Raw genomic sequence first — 20,571 nt, 5'->3', positions numbered from 1 at the left:
TTTCACAAAAAGATAATTTTTTTTAATAGAAACAGAGCATAAAGTTTCACACTTTTGTTCTCTGTCTTCTTCCTCCTCATTCATTTTAAAGGCATCACTCACCAAACAGCTTTTTCTGCAACTTTTTTCTCATGTAGATTTTCTCTATAGAAGACTCAAACTCGCTAATCATAAGTCATAACTCACCGAGTCCAAAAATCTATTCTTTTTTTTTAACTCAAAACCAAAAAATGGCTAGTAACAACAACCCACATGGTAACCTTTCAGACCAAACACCTTCTGATGACTTCTTCGACCAAATCCTCGGTCTTCCCAACTTCTCAGCTTCTTCATCCGACGGTGGGTTAGGCGGAGGAGGAGGAGCACCGCCGATGATGCTGCAGCTGGGTTCAGGAGAGGAAGGAAGTCACATGGGTGGTGGTGGGTTAGGAGTAGGAGGAAGCGGACCAACTGGGTTTCACAATCAGATGTTTCCTCTAGGGTTGAGTCTTGACCAAGGCAAAGGACATGGCTTCCTTAGACCTGAAGGTGGTCATGGAAGTGTGAATCGTTCTTCTTCTTCTTCTATGAAAGGACCTGTAAGTTCACTTCTTGGTTGTGCTGAACTGCTTTGATTACATGTTTTCTTACATAGTTTGTGTTGTTGAAAAGGTTTTTCATGGGCAGCCGATGCAACAGCCAGCTCCAGCAGCGCCACATCAGCCTACATCAATCCGTCCTAGGGTTCGAGCTAGGCGTGGTCAAGCTACTGATCCACATAGCATCGCTGAAAGGGTATTACTTTACTTCAGATTGATTCTCTTTTGTTTTTATTGGAGGGGGTAAAGCTGAAAGCTTTGAACTTTGTTTGTTACAGCTACGTAGGGAAAGAATAGCTGAACGGATCAGGGCGCTTCAAGAACTTGTTCCCACTGTTAACAAGGTTTGTATCTTTTACTTGAAGCCTCCTCCTCACCTTTAAATAAAAAATTTCTAGGCTTTGGAACTTGTTTCATTTCTTGAAGGTTTAACACTTAGTTGGTTCTGTTGTCTTTATTTGCAGACAGATAGAGCTGCTATGATCGATGAGATTGTGGACTATGTTAAGTTTCTCAGGCTCCAAGTTAAGGTACTATAAACCAGTCTTGTTCTTTCCTGTCTGTTCGTTCATAGGATTTGTAACATAAAAATCATGTTTTGAAGTAACTTAGTTATGTTAAATTTGAAATTCTCAAAACTGATTCCTGGTCTGAATTGTGGTCCCATCATCACCTACCCTTTTTCAACCCAAATTTCAATCTTGATTTTTTAATGTGGTAAAGAGTAATATACAAAGTCCAAAATGCTTTTGTTTTTCTTTTGCACTTAGTCTCTCTTTTAAACACCTTTTCTGTTTTGTCATATAGAGAGGCTAATCATGTTTAGGATTAAAATACTATATTAAAACATCAAGTATAATCATCATGCTCAGATTATAATATAATCTCTTAGATCAAACGCTTCTTAATATCAAAATGTAGTCGGTTGCTTAAAGATAATGGAGACAGTAGTATGCAATGATGGATTTCTGATAAGATAATATAACTTTTGATTTATTGTTTTTTTTTTATGAAAACCTTCCATGCTCATCTGATAAAGTAAAAGTTTTATTTTTATGGGATAAAGCTTATCCCTCTGAATGATGATTTTTATGTCTCACTTTGGTCAACTTTTGGTAGGTTTTGAGCATGAGTCGACTTGGTGGGGCTGGTGCGGTTGCTCCACTTGTTACTGATATGCCTTTGTCATCATCAGTTGAGGTAAAAAAGAAAACATCAAAACTTTTTAGTAATAAAATGGGTTTTTTTACTCAAAACTGATTTATTGCAATCTCTCAATAGGATGAAACGAGTGATGGTGGAAGGACGCCACAACCTGCGTGGGAGAAATGGTCAAACGATGGGACTGAACGCCAAGTGGCTAAGTTGATGGAAGAAAACGTTGGAGCAGCTATGCAGCTACTTCAATCAAAGGCTCTTTGTATGATGCCTATCTCACTGGCTATGGCGATTTACCATTCTCAGCCTCCAGATACATCATCAGTGGTTAAACCAGAGACCAATCCTCCTCCACCACAGTAGGGTTTTTGTGCAAGTAAGGGTTTGTACAGCAACTCAAACGGTCCAACGTGGCTTTACTTTCTACTACTACAACTCATGATGACTCTGGTTTCTTGCTGCTTCATCTCCCTCTCACACCCACTTGTATGGCGTGGGAGATGGAATCAATGTAGGATTTAAAGTAGAAGGGAGTTTGTCAAAAGCTTACTTGATTAAATATGATTTGTTATCATTTTAGGTGGACTTTGATGAAAGCACCTTTTGGTTTTCATGACTTTAGTGGGAGGTTGATGAAGGAGCTTAAAAAGGGTATTTGAGTAGTAGACTAGTAGTAGTGGGAAGTATGTGGGACCTTGTTGAATTTGTGTACAAATTGGAAGAATATAATAAAGTATTCGAATTTGTGTACCGTTGTATTATTATTATTTATTTATATGAATTGGCATGTGATCATAAAAAATAATCAAATAATATCAATAGTTCCCTTTACTAAAACTATTTTTTGGCTGATGAACTTGTCAAATCTATTGCTATAGAATTAGTCCTGTTTTAAAATCATAGGTATGATAATTTTCGCAATTTGTAACAGAGTGATAAATCAAGAAAATAGAAACACATACAAGTCTTTATTACAACAAAATTCACTCTCACCATAAACCTTGGAATCTTGGAAGGGAGATAATAACAAAAGATAATGCTCTTTGGTCATTTGTTTTAAAATGGGGTCGATATTCCAAACCAAGAAGACAAACTACAAAGAGTATGCAATCTCAGTTTGATGCTATAGGCTTCAAACATCACTATAGCCTTTAGCGTTATTGATCTTCAAAAGAAAAAGAAAAAACGTCGGCTTATAAGAACTCAGCTTAGCAAGCGTCGAGATCACGGAACTGTGGTGGCTTTGGCTCGCCGAGCAGTGTAGTGTTTCCTCCTTCAGGACCGCACTTGATCCTCTTTGGATTTTGAGTCCCATGCTAAAACAAATATAACATAATCAGAATATTGATATGGGTTTTGAGTTCCACGCTGACATCTTTTGCTACACAACCAAACTAGAACTTAAAAAAAAAACCAAACCAGAACCGGATAAGGAACCCTTAAGACCATTATAAGACTGGTTAGTGAAAAATTATAGTACGAGAGGAACATCAGGAGAGTATTCAAATGAAATGGGTTAGTTTAGGTGTCTTACCGGTGGCTTTTCTCCTTTTCTCAGCTTTTCAACAATCTCTACAACTTTCTCAGGTGTAACATCTTCCTGTTTATTGTATCAATAAGACAGTGTGAATATGATTTTACTCTTTTAGAGCATAAAGGAAGGAAAAAATGCGGAAGGAAAGAAAAGTTATTTGACATACGAAATAGTTATATGTATATCCTTCTGATCCATTGGAGTAATCTGCCACAGTGATCATGGGCGCATTAACACAGCATCCCTGTCAAGAAAAAACAATTACATGAGATCAAGAAATATTAATCTAGGCGATGGTTGTGCATGGATTTACGGTTTCATGAAAGTAAAGAGGTGATAAGTAAAATCCATACCATGCATTCCATCTCTCCAACAGAGAATAAACCATCCTTTGTGACTTCTGCAACATACATAATTAAGAAAGCCAGGTATCGTTATGAGTGAGGAACCGTATTATGATTTTGTTCATGAATGGTTGGTTATAGAGCTTTACCGCCGCGCTTCACACCCAAATGGTCTAGCAAAGCTGATTCGATATCTCGTGAACCACGGATCATGCAAGGTGTTGTGCCACAAACTAACAGGTGGTACTTTCCGACCTGTAAGAGCACAAAATGAAAAATGAGCGTGCGATGCTTGTTTTAGTAGAAATTTGAGTATATGGGTAGTAAGTAGTTCTTACCTTTGCCCTGTTGAACATGGAGTAAAACGTTGCAACCTCATAAACACGGATAGGAGCCACTTCTATAGCTTTAGCAACCTGCAATGTGGTATTGTCGTGTTGGTAAAATCATTCGACGGCTCCTAACAACGACAATCAAACAAAAGCGGGAAATGGCAAAAAGAAAAATGATAATAGACAGCCACTTCACAATCCTTTCATTAAGTAAGAGTACAGCTGAAAAAAATAACAGAAGTGTACCGCATTCATTGCTGAAACAGGGAGCCAGCCTCCATGCTGTTGTTGGGCAAGATCAAGAAGAGGAATCACTGCAGACTGCTTGTAGTTTGAGGGATAGTAAGAGAGTATCTCCTTAACCTAGAGATTTTGAACAAAATATCAGATACCGAAGGCCTGGGAAAATACATTTCACTTTCAAAGCAAGACTAATGCAGCCAGACATGACAGAAGCAGTAAAAGGGAACCATATACGCACGAATAAATTTAGAATTTTCTACTCCACAAAACTAGTTTACTAATCTCCCAACAGTCTTTCCCCCTTCTTATATCAGTTCCTAAGCAGCCAACTCAAAGAATGATCAAAAACTCCAGTTCTTTCTATTCTATTCTAGGAAAGCAAACTCACGAGATCAGAAGCCAAGGACTATGTTAGTCAAGAACAAACAAACCCATTCCTTTTTAACTATCTTAAGCTCTATGTAGAAGAAGGGTAGTGAAAGCATGTTAAACATATTCAGAGCTGCTTCTGGTCTGAGATAACTATTAGTATTTTACTATTTTTACTCCCGCAAAACCAGTTCACTAATCCCCTGACAATCTTCTTCTTTATATATCAGTTCCTAAATAGCCAATTCAAAGAATGGTCAGAAACTCCCATTCTCTGCCTTAACTATCCTTTCTAGGAATGCAAACTAGCCTAATCTCATATCAAACAAGGGTAATGAAAGGAAGTTAAAGAAATCCGGAGCTGCTTCTGGTCTGAGAATATCAAATAAATAGGAAACTAGAGAGCCCCCTGAAGAGTATAAACTATTTCCACATCTACACTGTTCTTAACACCACATCCAGATATAAATTCTTTAACCAAGATGACAATTTTACATTGGGAAATTGCACCTTATATACATTAAAAAGAAAAAAAAAACACAAATTCACTATCTAACCAAAAACACCACCTCTCTCCTCATTTCTCTTCCTAACTCTCTTTAACCTCTCACTAAAGATCCTCTTTTTTTGGTTATTTGGCATATAAGCCTCTTTTTTTTAAAAAAAAGACGAATTTGGATAAAATCCCAATTCGTATCAACACAATGTAATTGTATTCGTCATTATCAAAGACAGTAAGAAGAAGCGATTTGATAAAGTGAGAGACCTTAGATTTGTTAGCCTCAGAAAACTCCCATGGAAGATCCGGTTTGTTATCAGGAGAATCCAGGTGCTATAATCATCAACAACCACCATCAGATTACATTAACTTAAAAGGATAGAGAGATGATTCAATTAAAATATATCACCAAGACTCACGTAGTTCAAGGCTGTCGAGAAGCTTCGAGACGCCTGTGAAAAAAAGATATTGAAAAACGAAACCTGAGGATGAGATCGGGGGAAAAAAACGCTAATTAACGAAGGAGAAATATAATTGGAGGATTACCTGAGAAGAAGATTGTGGTTGACGGAGAACTTGACGGATCTCGAGGAGACGCTTCGCAGCGAGCCTACCCAGCATTTTCGACGACTTTGAGGAAACGAGAGACGAAGCTGATTTTTGATCTGAGGAAGAAGAAGGGGAAGAGGAAGAGCTAGACTCGGTTTCTCACTATCATCACTTGGCGCAGGATTGACCACATGGATTTGGGCCTGCTGTAATAATAAGCCCATATCTGGTTTCACTCTCCAACCTATTATTGATGTTGCATTATAGTTTTGTAGGTCCTTTTGTATTTTTTTTTTTTTTCCCTCAAAGATTTAGATTATATAAATGGACAAAATCCATAACTGGCCGAAGCCCGGTTACAACCAGAAAACAAACTAAAAGCCCAAACAACCACGGGCTGCACAAAAACATACAACGGCCCTCGGCCCAAAACCACAAGACCCACGGCCCAGACGGACAAAACGATGAGGAGGCAGTCGCGACACGTGGAGGACTCTGCTCCATTCACTCGACATCCGTCGATACCGCCTCAACCCAGCCGCTTCCGCCGTTGCACCACCACGTTCGTCGGAGCTTTGAAACCGACAAAGCCTCCAAACCGAAACCTAACCCGTTCTACAGCGCACAGTCATCACGCCGAGGAGTATAATCGTACCTCGATATCTCCATCGACTTTCAACCACTTGAAACCCTAGACCGGCGAACTCGAGAACCACCTCTCTCAAACATCACCGGCAAACTTCACTTCTAAGAAGAAGATCTCCGCCGTGACTCCAACCACCTTTAAGAAGTAGGTCCTTTTGTATAAAACAACATTTTTTTGTCATATCTATTCTATTAATTTTGCTGTTTGACCAGTTGATATATGTTGTGTCCAATTTAAAACATAACTAGATATTGACCCGTGCGACCGCACGGGTATTAATTTTCTGTTTAAATGATGTATTTGTAATACTTGATCATTTTACATTGACTACGTTAGGGATGTGTATTTGAATACCCACTGATACGGTTAAAATCTATTTGGGTTTGAGATTTCCGAGTTTAAAGATTTCAGCAACATTCAAATATTTATAAATTTTGGTTTCGGTTTGATTCGGGTATTTGCGGGTTCGGTTCGGATACGGATAGCCCGTTTGAATTATTTTAAAATTTTCAAAATTTATATATACTTTAAATTTCTCAAAACATATAAATTTGAGTAATGTAAGCCAAAATACCTAAATTAAAAATTAAAAAATAGGTTGAACTTCAATATTTGGATGGAGAATAAATATATATTTTAAATATTTTTGGTGTTTGATTATTGTTTATCTACTTTATATGTTTATTTTGACTATTTTTATATTTTCAAATAGTTTAGACAATTTTAAGTTGACAAAAAAGACAACTTTAAAATATCATTAATTGTTGAAGAATAAAAAACAAAATACATTAATCTAACTAAAAATACAAACATTAAAATAGGAAAGAAAAAAACACATTGATCTAACTGAAAAAGACAAATATTAAAATAAGAAAAAAAACACATTAATATAACTGAAAAAGACAAGTATTAAAATAGGAAATTCAATTTAATTCTCAGTGGCATGCAATTGTAAATAACACTGAAAACTAAGGGGTATTCTATATGTGTACTTCTGTTTTAATAAGATAGATTGCTTCTAAAATATAACTGCAATCATAGGTAATGAGGTACATGAAACAGTTATTAGATTGAGAAAAGAAAAAGAAACGGTTATTAGATCATAGTCAGTAAAAATGGTTACACAAACTGTTAGATACCGAGAATTTTGGGAAATTAATACTCTGCATAGGAGTGGACATTGTGCAGGTTATAAATATATCAACCTAATGTAGATATAACATCACTATGACAAATCGTTGACCTAGAAAAACACAACTATAAAAACAGTAATAAGATGAAGAAACTTATTATAAAAGAAAAATGAAACCCAAGTCCGTTGATTTGGAGGGCTATGTGTCTCTTGGTTTTTGAGTTGTATAAAATAAATATATGAATGTTAAATATCATACAATGAAAAATACAAATATGACTAAAAACAAATATGAATGTTTAAGATTAAAACCTCTTATTAGTCATATAAACAAATATTATATAATGAAAAATACAAATATGATTAAAAATACGGATATAAAATTTAATTTTTTAAAAAAATATATAAAACAAAAAATATATCCGATCTTTTAAGGGCATGTCAAAATCCAATGTAAATTAAAGAAAAACTAAACTTCATAATATCAAACCTTTTTTATGTGGCCAATTAATACAATAAATATAAACTATCATGTAATATATAACTACCGATTAATAAAATAAATTTCAGAGGATGGGTATATTTTTATACAAATATGATTACAAAAGAAAAAAGTAAAATAATTTTAAAAATACGAATATGAAAATTAAAAATTTAAAATAAAATAAGAAATAAAAAATATACCCGCCCTCTGGAGGGCGGGTCATAATCTAGTCAATACTATTAAAGTTGAAGTGTGCCCCATTGATATAAGTTCAGTCCAACAATTAATTTCCCACTTTATCTATTTTGAAAAATAAACCACTGCATCTAAATATATATTTTGTAATAACCATCAATTTAGTTTCGGGTCCCTTTAGTTTCGTAATTATCGGGATCCACTAAGTTATGCACAGGAATATTGATACGCGGTTAACTTGGTGGTTACAAAAACGGAAAATCGTGATTAATTGATTTTTATGGTCAGTTACTCGGGGAAAAAGTTAGGGACAATCGACCAGTCCAACAACAACATTTAAATACTAATGTTTTTGAGTTTCCAGAATTTTTTTGGAATATAGGATAACTAATTTGAAAGCAGTTACCAACTACTATTTGAGATTTTAACTAACTCTAAACTGATGAATTATTTTAGAAACTCATATTTGCAAATTAGGTAAATGATTACTAAACAAAATTGTAACTATACTTTGTTATTTGAAAAAAAAAATTGTTTTGAGGTAAAGTACAAAATTAATGTGTGAAATGGTCAAATGACTATGACACAAGTGTATAGTTATGTAACATCACAGATTAAATGCAATTATCAAAAAAATTTACTAATAATTTAAATAAAAATATTTTACACAAATATGAGTACAAATAAAAACATAAATATGATTACAAAGAAAAACAAAAATATGAAAATTGAATTTCTAAAAAAAAATATAAAACAAAAAATATATCCGCCTTAAAAATGGCGAGTGAGAATCTAACTTCGTAATTAGAATGCAAACAACTTCTAATAATATAACTAAAAATCAAAAAAGTTATGCATTGGTTCAACCAGTGATTCAACTGATGCACGAGTTCTGGGTTTTAGCGGGTTTTCATAAGTTTTACCGGATGATTAATTAATGATTTTTTTTCTAAAATCCAAACCGAATTACATATTAGATCACCAGATTTACCATTTCAACCGCGGGTTCGGATTGGGGTTCAAAACACTAGGTACAAGTTTATAGTTATGAAACACCACAATATACACGTATCAAACCCTTTTACTAATATCTTTTTAAAAAAAAAAATAGTATACACAGATATGACTACAAAGAAAAACACAAATATGATTAAGTTTCTAAAAAAAATAAAACAAAAAAATACCCGCCTTTTGAATTTTTTTTAGAAATTTAATTTTTATATTTGTATCTTTTTATTCATCTTTGTGTTTTTCTTTGTAATCATATTTGTGTAAAAAGAAATTCTTAAATGATTAGTAAAAGGTTTTAACTTTATTAAAATAGGTGGAATAAACCTATATCAATAGGTCATTTTCTAATTTAATATAATAGATTAAAATATATCAATATTAAAAAGTAATGTTTAAAAGTTTAGTAAACTTTTAAAATTTAAATTATTTATATTTTATTTGTAAAATAAAAATATAATTTAAACATTTTCTATAACAATTTAGAGTTACGATATATAATAAAAATAAAATAATATTAAAACTAATAATTATTTAAATATATACTATTAGAACAGGAACATGATCTATTAATATATGTGTGATCCAACTATTTTAATATAATTACTAGATTATGACCCGTCTTTAAAATGACAGATAGTGAAACTACAATAAATGTTTTATTTTTAGTTATTAACAAATATAAAATGGTTATAATATAATAATAACATTTTATACATATTACCCGATACTATAAAGAGTACTCAAAAAATCATTATACTATGTCAATAATGTAACTGTATAAATTTATTACATAAAGTAATGTGTTATATTCATCAATTAAAAGGTCGAAATTCGAAAAAATAGGTTGAAATTATTGAATAGCATTTGGGATGAATTAAACAGAAAAAGGGTTGAATATTGACAAAAATAGAAACGCAACCTGGTTGTATTAAAAAGAAGAATAATTGCACTCTCTACACACCAAACTCACCCTATTTGCATTCCATACATTAAATCCCCACAATTTTCTTCCCCCCATCACTACCATTCTCCCCTCCTCCACCCCCCTTTATAGTATATGCATTGTTTTAGGGTATTCAGCCAATTAACTCTAAAAAAAAATGGGTCCGAGAATTCTTGATATGAGATACGTATTTGATTAATAAAAGTGGTTATGGTTATAAAATATATGATTTATTTTTTAAGTAGGTAATATAAATAAAAAGTAGTTGGATATAACTTTTTATCAATTGGTCATGAATCATGATGCTAAATTAATAGAATAGATTAATTTTTTTATTAATTATATTAAAAATATTATACAATAAAAAGTACAAAAATAACTAAAAACTACAAATATAAAAATTAAATTTCAAAAAAAATATAAAACAAAACATATACCCACCCTTAAAATATTATACAATAAAAAGTACAAAATAACTAAAAACTACAAATATAAAAATTAAATTTCAAAAAAAAATATAAAACAAAACATATACCCGCCCTTTTAAGGGCGGGTCAAAATCTAGTTTACTCTATTAAAATAAAATCATATTTTTATCTACTGTAAATGTTATCATTTAAGTTTGGACCTATTCTAAATTCAACTATTTCTTAAACATGCTTATTATACAAAATATTTGTTATACTAACCAAGTTACTTAAATCAAACCGACCTTACAAAAACCATCTTTCGGTTATCTATTTATATATAATACACTTCTTTCTCTCCTCTTTGCGCCACATCAGATGACACGTTGGAAACTCATACTCTCTCAGTTTGACACATCAGATTTTTAATAGAGTAGATTTTTAATCATCGCTGTTGTTTTAAATGAAAGAGACATGTATAGCTTCTGCATCAGTTTCCTTGTCGAAAAACACATGTGTTCTCGAGGTGGCATTAAAGAACAAACATCCTGCAGAAAAAGTATTCCATGTGTGTTTTAAGAATATTAAGTTAAACACATCAGATTTTTAAGAATATTAAGTATTCCATGTGTGTTTAAAAATATCAAGATGTTTCATCGCTCTGCAGAAAAAGTTCTTTTCATCTCCTTCGTCCAGTTAGGTAAGTTAGACTCCTTACTCGAGATATGATCAAAATTGGATATTCTGAGAGACTTTGGTTTAATACAGTTGGTCCGTAATGCTGGAGCAGTGCAAGCAGTCAAGTTCGATGTGAGAGCCTCTTCGAGTCGTAAATCATTTAAGAAACTCAGATGAGAGACTCAACAAGGTAAAGACATAACCACAAGAAGTGTCACTTACGACATACTTATCATTGAAACAGATAATAAATTAAGATGTTCTCAATCTCGCAGCCGTTATTGGTGAGCTCACTGCTGTGAGAAGTACAGTGAGTGACATTCCTCAAGTAAAAGAGCGAGTTACGGCGACTATCAAGATCGACAGGTAACTCTCTTATATATTTGAATCTATTCAAAACCTTTTGAATATATATATATCTGACCATTTTATGATATGTCTTCCTCTTCACACACATATCTCTGTCACTTTGAGTCTGTTTGATTCACAGGCTGTCTCTTATCACAATAAACTTGAAGGATTCCCGGATATCCAGGGGTTGTTGTTGCAAGTAGCATAAACACAAAGATTGTAGGAGGTATATTTCTGTCTGGAATTAAAAACACATGCATACTATCACTTATACTAATTTTAAAGTTCAGTGATTACATGGGAGAAGCTTAATATTCTTAAAACACACATGGAATACTTTTTCTGCAGGACGTTTGTTCTTTAATGCCACCTCGAGAACACATGTGTTTTTCGACAAGGAAACTGATGCAGAAGCTATACATGTCTCTTTCATTTAAAGTGAGGCACTTGCAATTCCATTTTTTCCTGATATTACTTTTGCAACAGATTTTTCGTTATGCACTGTATTAATAGTTCTTATATTTGTGGTTTAGGATCAGTCAAAACAGAAGACACTCAGATCTCGATTCTTACTCTATAGTACATGAAGATATCTCAGATAGATATTTCTTTCCCTGTGTCATCTAATCTTCTTACTGTTCAAAGTATGAAGGCTGTCTCAAGAACGGAGATGTTGATTGCATCATCCTTAGCACGTTATACATGACAAGACATGATCTTTTGAAGTAAGAAATAGATGTGTATCTGCTGCAGTTGTACGGCTACTGAGATAGAGGACTCAAAAGAGGATAAATACAAAACAGAGATCTGCAGTACTTTGATGAACTAGAAGCTAATTTTTTTTTTTTTTTGTAAACTAACTAGAAGCTAAATTTGATGTGTAGCCTTCTCCCAAACTGGAACCATCAACAACCTACTTTGTCTAAATATAAAAAGAGTCTTAACAGCAAGTAGGGTGTAATCATATCTACTTAATATATAACCCCACATGTAGAAAAAGCACACGAGTGTACACAAGGATTTGGTCTATGTGTTTTTGTATATATAGTATTCTTTCTAGACTGTGATTCTACTTTAATCTTCTTCTCTGAATCTTCTTCTATTCTAAGTCATTATAAAATTATCTGTTAATCGTTTCAGTTAATAACACTTGGTATATCAATTGATATGTTCACTGCACAGAGTAAGTTTACAGCAAATTACGTACCATTGAATTCGTATATCGAATCAAAAATGCAGCCACTACAACTTAAAAAAAAAAAGAATTTTTCGACACTACTTCCAATAGGTGTGGACACAATGATTTGTATCCTAAACTCTTTTCCATATCCAGCTACCGTTGGTCGAAGGTTTATATGCTTAACAAAGTTCTTTATGGAATTAACTAAAATATATATTGGTTAAATTCCATAAACGTAAAGATACATTATCTTTAGTAGCATGAAAATCTGCATATTATGATTTAAAAGTAAATATTGGTGGAATCTAATTTTATAACTTTATGTTATAGTAATAGACTATAATAGATAATTAATTTCATAATAATATACCTTTACAAAATCCTGTTCAAAATATTCAGTGAATCAGTGTTACTTGATCCGAAAATTTAGTACGTAATATATCGATTGAGAATATAATATTATGAAAATAAAATAACAATATTTAATAAAAAGTTTAGCAATAAAAAATATGGTAAATTTTTTTAGGATATAATAAACTAACTATATATATAATAAAACCAATGTACAAAGTTAGTATTCAAAAGGTAATATAATAAAACCAATGTACAAAGTTACTAACTATATATACTCTAAAACTAACAATAATATTTGTTTAATAATCTTAAACAGTTTCACTGATATGGTGTATTTGAAAAAAGTTTTAATAAAATGCTTATATTCTAAAATAATCAATTTTTTGATTTTTAAGTTATTTAACTAGCTTTAGAAGCAAAATTCAAAATTTCCATATTATCTACATCATCAGTAGGTTTAAAACGTATAAAACAGAGTAGTAACAACGGATTTAAAAATATAAGAATGAAAATAATTCATGATTTATACATTGAATTTCAGCTGCAATTTACTTACTTTTGTAATAAAGGTATATCTAACAATAAAAAGGTAATATATTACATTAATGAAAAATATTTTTTTAAATAAAAACAACAAAACAAGTAGTAAAGATTATCATTATTTTTAGTTTAGAGAAAACCAAATATTCCACATATATTATATTTTAATTATTTTTCATTTTCTTATCTGCCAGTATGGCATGTTTAATCCTAATATCATACAAAAAATTTAAAAATGCTTCATAAAATTAATGTAAATTCATATAGAATAGTTTTTATCTAATTTCCCGTCCGTAGGACGGACCGACCTAGTTTATTTATACAATACAAATTTCAATTAGAAACCGACCTGACCGTACCTAAGAAATACTTCGCTAAGTTTGTCTCTCCTTATAAATTATAGGATCGTCTCAATACTGATTACAAGTGTATATCTTCTTAATATACAAATCATGTTTGCTTATCTTCCACGAATTGCACCTGAGACCACACCATTGTTAAATAATTAATATTTGTCCATTTTTTAAATGTTAGTATACGAACTGCATCTTTTTTTAAACTGCATCTATCATCATATTTGTCCATCTTTGATCATTGTTTTATTTGTCCATTTTCGTCATAATATCTGTAAGATAAAAGAATATAGTATATTTAAACTAATTCTAATAATATTAGGACATTTTGGCTGACTAATAATCTATTTAGTAATAGATTTGCAAAAAAAAATTTGTATATTTTAATACTCAGTTTATGTCTAAATTAATTAAATTGACTGATTAATAATGTTTTAATATTAATTTAACTAATCTAAATTCGCTGAAATTTAGTAAAATATATACTAACTACATAAAATAAATGATTCTTATGTGCATATCTACAACTATTCACTGATTTTCTTAAATAGTAATCATTGAATATTATATTTTAGTATTACTAAAAGTTACTTGCATATTTACAAATACCCCTGTTTATTTAATATTCAGGGAATAGATTTGTTAATAATACTTTGGTTGATAGTGTAATAAATTTTATCGATTTCTAAAATTGTTATTTAACCAAACTAAAAACCAAAATAACCAAACCAAAATGAAATTTAGGATCTGATTGGTATAACCACAATGGTTGCGGGTATTTGCGAATGCGGATGGTTGCAGTTTTAAACGTTTTTAAGATATTTGTATGAGTGGTACAACAATTAGAAATAGGTACATTTACGGGATACTCATGACTGGTTAACCATCAAATCCAGCAGCGGTTAAATAAAAATTAAAAATATTTACATTTTATATACTTATAAAAATATGAGAAACCATAATATTATAATAAATATAAAAATTATATTTATAAAATTATAATTTTACATTTTCAAAAATTATAGAAAATATGTTTAAAAATTATAATAAAAATATATATATTTTGTATTTATATTATTTCAATTTAAATATTTTAAGTCTTATTTTATATTGCTTTTTAAAAAAAAAAAAATTTACCCTCCGGCAACCGCAAACGCTATCTGGAACAAGTTTTTGGATTTAAGAGGTTAATGGTGGTTTGGAGCGGTTTATAGCGTTTCATGTTATTGTTACAAAACTCCAACAACCGCTACCAACTGCAAAAACTGCATTTGCGGATGTTAGCGGGAAAACCAATCATGCCCTTAAATTCATAAAATCACTAGAATCAAAAAGCAAAAACCACAATTGAACTAGAATCAAATAAAAATGAAAATAATATTAAGCAAGCCGAAAATCGAAGGTCCATATCTAAACATATTAGTAAACAAATATATGTTAATAAATTTGTCCACAAAAATAGTTTCGCGCTTTTAAGCGCGGGTACTATCCTAGTTAGATAGTTAAAGATGAGGTTTTCTGATAACTAGATAGATGCCTGCAAGTTTTGGGGGTGTAAATAATTTTCAAAATTCAATATTATATATTATTTTATGTTTTGACTTCAAATAATAAATTTAATATTTCAAAACCGAATGTGAAGTTTTGGTAGATAATTATTTTAATAAACATATTTTATTTATTAACCCTTATTAAATTCTTAAATATGATTTATGTGGTATTTAGTTAGATTTTTTACACCTTTTACAAAACATATTTCATTTAATTTATTTTATAACATTATCGTTAGTATATATATATAGTTTAATTGGTTTGTAGATCTAATTTTTCATCCATAAAATTATTAAATCCAAAAACATGAACTCATGTGACAAACAGACACACACTTGCAAATAAAATATAAAAACACAACTATATATGTGAATTCTATTAATTTAATTAAAAAATTAAGAAATATTAAAATTCATAAATTTAGGAATATACTTTTATTCATAATATTCTTTTGGATTGTTTTATGATTGATGAAATTTTTGTGGTTGTTTTACTTTTAGATAAAATCAAAACAATACTTTTGCTTTTAAGATTTCTGAAAAAGTTTTGAAAATGATGGAACTTGTGAAAAAAATAATATTTTCGATTGATTCTTATTTGATAACATTTTATAATCTTTGGTAGCGAAAACTATAATTATAAATAATTTATAAAATATTTACAAATACTAAATTTTATGAATTACTTCTCAGAAGTTTTTAAGTCTTTATAAATAGTTTCATAAATCCTAATAAATGGTTTGATAACTCAAGAAAATAATACTTTATCTATGATAAATAATTTATAAACTTAAAAATTATTTAAAATATTTTCTAAATACTTATCAATGAATTTTAATTTCAAATATTTTACAAACCTGGTAACCTTATATAATATTTTCTAAACTCCTATAAATGATGTGAAATTCTTCCTTATCAATGGTTTTTAAATCTTTATAAAATTTTATAGATCTTTATATATTGATTTGTAAATTCGTATTAATGATACAACAATCATTATTGATGATTTATAACCTTAAAAATAATTACTAAATATTAATATAATTATAAACAATTATATATATTTTATAAACCATAATATGAATCAATATAAATTATTTTATATTTTTTTACAAAATATATATTCACCACCACAGATGATTTCAATTTCAATCATGTATTTTAATAGAGTTTAAATCTAAACACAATCCATTGTTATTCAAGTGATGATTCTAAGTTATGTTTTAAAATCTAGTGTTATTCAATGAATGATTTAAATTTAGTTTTTAAAATCTAGTGCTGTTCAACTTTCAAAGATTTTAAAATTATTTGTATTTTGAATTGATTTCAAATCATTTCCTATGGATTCTCATGAACAAATGATTGAATTCAAAATGTAAGGTATACTGGAGAGATTTTAGAATCTATCAACTTAAATTATCTTAAAATTTAAAAATTTGATGGATTACAAAACATTAATAATTGATTTATATTCACTCATTGAATAACACAATCCATTGTTATTCAAGTGATGATTCTAAATTCTGTTTTAAAATCTAGTGTTATTCAATGAATGATTTAAATTTAGTTTTTAAAATCTAGTGCTATTCAACTTTCAAATATTTTAAAATTATTTGTATTTTAAATTGATTTCAAATCATTTCCTATGGATTCTCATGAACAAATGATTGAATTCAAAATCTAATGTATACTGCAGAGATTTTAGAATCTATCAACTTAAATTATCTTAAAATTTTAAAATCTGATGGATTACAAAACATTAATAATTGATTTATATTCACTCATTGAATAACAAAATAATTTATAAACTCATTATATGATGCATTAATAGTTTTTATAATAAGGTTTTGTTAAAATTATATGTTTTATATATTTTATAACTTATATAGGAAAATAAAGCTTTTACGACTGTTAAAAATAGAAAAAGATAAAGCTAGTAAATTAGTTTTATTAACTATTTTCTGACAACATCATTCATACAAATTACAAATAAAATATTAGTGAAAAGAATAAATAATAGAGTATTATATAGAATTTCCATAATTGCTACTATTTGATACTATAAATGATTGTGCATAAGGTTATATAAATGTTTTGGCAACTAACATAAAAATTTTAGGATTGTTTTGTTAGATTTTATTTAATATAAATAAAAAAATAAAAATCATCGACCAATGAAATTATAAGAATTTTTCTCAAAGTACTTATATGAGTGACACGCCAGCAGAAGTCACTTTAGTGACTTCTTATTTAATATATAGAAAGACTCCTGACGTTATTCTGATGGACTGATGATTATTAATTAAACCTTTCGAACCGCGTAACTTGACATGTTAACGGACAAAATGGATTGATTGATTTCAGTTTTATTTAATCTACTTTTTCTTCTAAAGCCAAAAAACAAACTCAACCTCTGAACCACATGATCCTAAACCGACCTAAAATCGAGATTCAAGAAGATTGTACCAGAGATACAGGCGGTGCAGTAGACAAGGATGAAGATCATTTTTGTTTTATGAATGGGATTTCCCAAAATTCCCTTGGCATTTGTTCTTTCTATTATATTATTTTGTGTATGTATTATAATTTAACTTCGCATATTAGCTTAACACGAGATTGTTGTGTTTTATTTGTTAGAGATGTTGTGTTTCATTTGAATTCTTCCCACTTATGATTACGATAAGTTTCTCCGAATCAATTTCGTAATAGCTTTATAATATAACAAAAAGAAACAATCTGAGGAAGATTTAGCTGATGATATACTTGGAAGTGTATTGGAAGATCTGAAACTCAAAGTTGTGAACAAATAGACAACATCAAAGTCTAGAAACACGGTGATTTTGAAGAAATGAAGATCTTTGAGAGGTAGACCATCACAAAAAAGGGAGAATCGGAATTTTCTCTAGAAAAAATACTTATTGTATTCCATATTTGATAGATTCAAAACATTTGTCAAAGATCCTATTCTTACTTAAATAATAAACTCACATTCTTCGTGCTTATCCTAGACTACTTTTTTAAACATTATAACTTCATATTTCATAATTAAAAACTACACAAAATTTGCATTATATTTCTGAGGTGATTTTAAGATCCCTTCACACAGCTCTCATTTTTATAGTTATCACTTCTCAAAATTTTCTGATTGTTAATGGTTTGCTAATTGATCAAAGATGTCACGGGTGACCCATTTCCTCAATTATAAATGTCTTCAGCTAAATTGAAAGAATCATTGTTTATCCTTTTTGAGTTGTGTTTTCAATGTGATGATAAAAGCAAAGTACAAAAATCTAATGTTTGAATTGTCCTTCTTTTAGTTGTGTTTCCAATGTGATCATAAAAGCAAGGTACTAAGATTTAATATATGGGCCATCGAGCAAGTTTTTGTTACAAATACATATACATTCAAAATATCTAGAACTCAAAACGAACCAAAAATCCCAAATAGCTATACTTACTCATGGTATTATGGATGCTTTATTTTATCAAAATTAGAGCATACATATAATATAACTAGTTTTATTATCAATACATAATCAAATCAAATCATATTATGCAAAATTAAAAGAATCAAATGAACTAAAATTATTTGAATATCTGTATTTGAAATAATCAAAATAATCTGAATTATCCAATGTTTTTTTGGAACAATCTGAATTATGCAATATTTTATTAGAAGTATTCAAAAATTAAAAGGAACCAAATCATAGCCAAACTAAATCTAGTATGTTTTTTATATTAGAAAGTTTCTGATTTTTTTATCGGAACCTAACCAATCTAGAATTTCCTTGATTTTTAAATGGATCATAAACATCTCAATCATGGGTTAGAGTACAAGAAACAAAAAAAAAACTATATCCAAATACCTAAAGTAGGCTTCGTCAGTTGAGAGCATTTTATAAGTATGTGTGGTATTCCTCCATGTAGTAATATTGTGTGTATAAATTATAATAATACTACAAAATGGTTTGGTAACTTTGGTTAGGTTAGATAATGAAATGAAATTAAACATATACTTAAGTTTTTGGGTCAATTTTTTTTTTTGAAAATGGAATCTTTATGATCACTAAAGTAGATAAACTCTTTCATGCTTTTTGTATCTGTTTTCAAACACCAATTTGAGTAAAACTTCTCTGGTAGATAATAAAAGTGTGGGCAGAGATATGGGTAGAGATAAATAAATACAGAGTATGAGGCATTCAAGTAACTACAATAATCAAAAAAGAAAGAAAAAATAATCCGAGAGAATGGCAAATTATCTCAAGGTGCTTGCTACTAAGGCATTTAACTTGATCGTGGATTCAGCTCACGTTCATATCATCCAACATTCAGCTCACGTTCATATCATCCAACATGCAAGTACAAAGAAAAGAGTGGATAGAGATAAATAAAAAAAATTTCTCGAATCTTCAATAGCATATTTTGCACGATTTTTGCATGGATCTATCTGTATCCTGAATCTTCATAAATCCGATTTTGCACAAACTTTGCACGCATCAGATTATCAAGATTCTTCACAAAATCTTCGTAAATATTATTGACCACATGGCTTTGGGCCTGTTATAATAAGCCCATATCTGGTTTCACTGTCCAACCTATTGATGTGCATTATGATATTGATTATAGTCTTGTAAGCTCATATGTATAAAACAACATTTTAAATAGTTAAAGATGAGTTTTTTTCTGATAACTAGGTGGTTGCTCGCAATTTTTGCGGGTGTAAATAATTTTCAAAATTTAATATAACATATTGTTTTATGTTTTGACTTGAAATAATAAATTTAATATTTTAAAACTGAATGTGAAGTTTTGGTAGGTAATTATTTTAATAAACATATTTTATTTATTAATCCTTATTAAATTCTTAAATATGATTTATGTAGTATTTAGTTAGATTTTTTACACCTTTTTTAAAATAATATTTCATTTAATTTATTTAATAACATTGTCGTTAATATATATATATAGTTTAATTGGTTCGTAGGTCTAATTTTTCATCCATAAAAATTATTAAAACCAAAAACATGAACTCATGTGACAAACAGACACACACTTGCAAATAAAATATAAAACAAAAAAATTATTAAGAAGAAACATAACTATATATATGTGAATTCTATTAATTTAATTAAAAAGTTAAG

General features: G+C 29.7%; 2 protein-coding genes and 1 long non-coding RNA gene across 5 annotated transcripts; 2 read left to right on the top strand and 1 right to left on the bottom strand.

Annotated features, from left to right (window-relative positions):
- The first annotated feature begins 72 nt into the window (after window positions 1-72).
- Window positions 73-2,486, top strand: LOC108844752 (transcription factor UNE12). Of its 2 annotated transcripts, XM_057005003.1 has the most exons (7): window positions 73-578; window positions 652-774; window positions 857-922; window positions 1,043-1,108; window positions 1,698-1,778; window positions 1,860-2,112; window positions 2,317-2,486. In XM_057005003.1, exons 1-6 carry the CDS (start codon window positions 231-233, stop codon window positions 2,097-2,099), a joined length of 924 nt encoding a protein of 307 aa, XP_056860983.1. In that variant the 5' UTR covers window positions 73-230; the 3' UTR covers window positions 2,100-2,112; window positions 2,317-2,486. The 2 variants fall into 2 exon arrangements, with proteins under 2 accessions (XP_056860983.1, XP_018473550.1); XM_018618048.2 differs by having other exon boundaries at window positions 74-578; window positions 1,860-2,486.
- A 171-nt stretch (window positions 2,487-2,657) lies between these two features.
- On the bottom strand, window positions 2,658-5,760 carry LOC108847116 (NADH dehydrogenase [ubiquinone] flavoprotein 2, mitochondrial). The gene is made up of 10 exons (XM_018620306.2): window positions 5,604-5,760; window positions 5,477-5,509; window positions 5,325-5,390; window positions 4,193-4,309; window positions 3,953-4,030; window positions 3,764-3,869; window positions 3,624-3,670; window positions 3,437-3,514; window positions 3,271-3,336; window positions 2,658-3,052 (listed from the first exon to the last, which is right to left on the bottom strand). The coding sequence occupies exons 1-10, from the start codon at window positions 5,676-5,678 to the stop codon at window positions 2,945-2,947; spliced, it is 774 nt and encodes a 257-aa protein (XP_018475808.1). The 5' UTR covers window positions 5,679-5,760; the 3' UTR covers window positions 2,658-2,944.
- Window positions 5,761-11,201: 5,441 nt separating this feature from the next.
- Window positions 11,202-12,473, top strand: LOC130509344 (uncharacterized). Of its 2 annotated transcripts, none has more exons than XR_008943417.1 (5): window positions 11,202-11,292; window positions 11,378-11,468; window positions 11,593-11,679; window positions 11,802-11,891; window positions 11,987-12,473. It is a non-coding gene; the product is annotated as an uncharacterized LOC130509344 (long non-coding RNA). The 2 variants fall into 2 exon arrangements; XR_008943418.1 differs by having other exon boundaries at window positions 11,577-11,679.
- Window positions 12,474-20,571: the final 8,098 nt, after the last annotated feature.

The sequence above is a fragment of the Raphanus sativus genome, chromosome 3, assembly GCF_000801105.2.
Source record: "Raphanus sativus cultivar WK10039 chromosome 3, ASM80110v3, whole genome shotgun sequence".
Lineage (NCBI taxonomy): Eukaryota > Viridiplantae > Streptophyta > Magnoliopsida > Brassicales > Brassicaceae > Raphanus > Raphanus sativus.
Note: the sequence above shows the minus strand (reverse complement) of the source record. Positions and strands in the feature narration are given on the sequence as shown.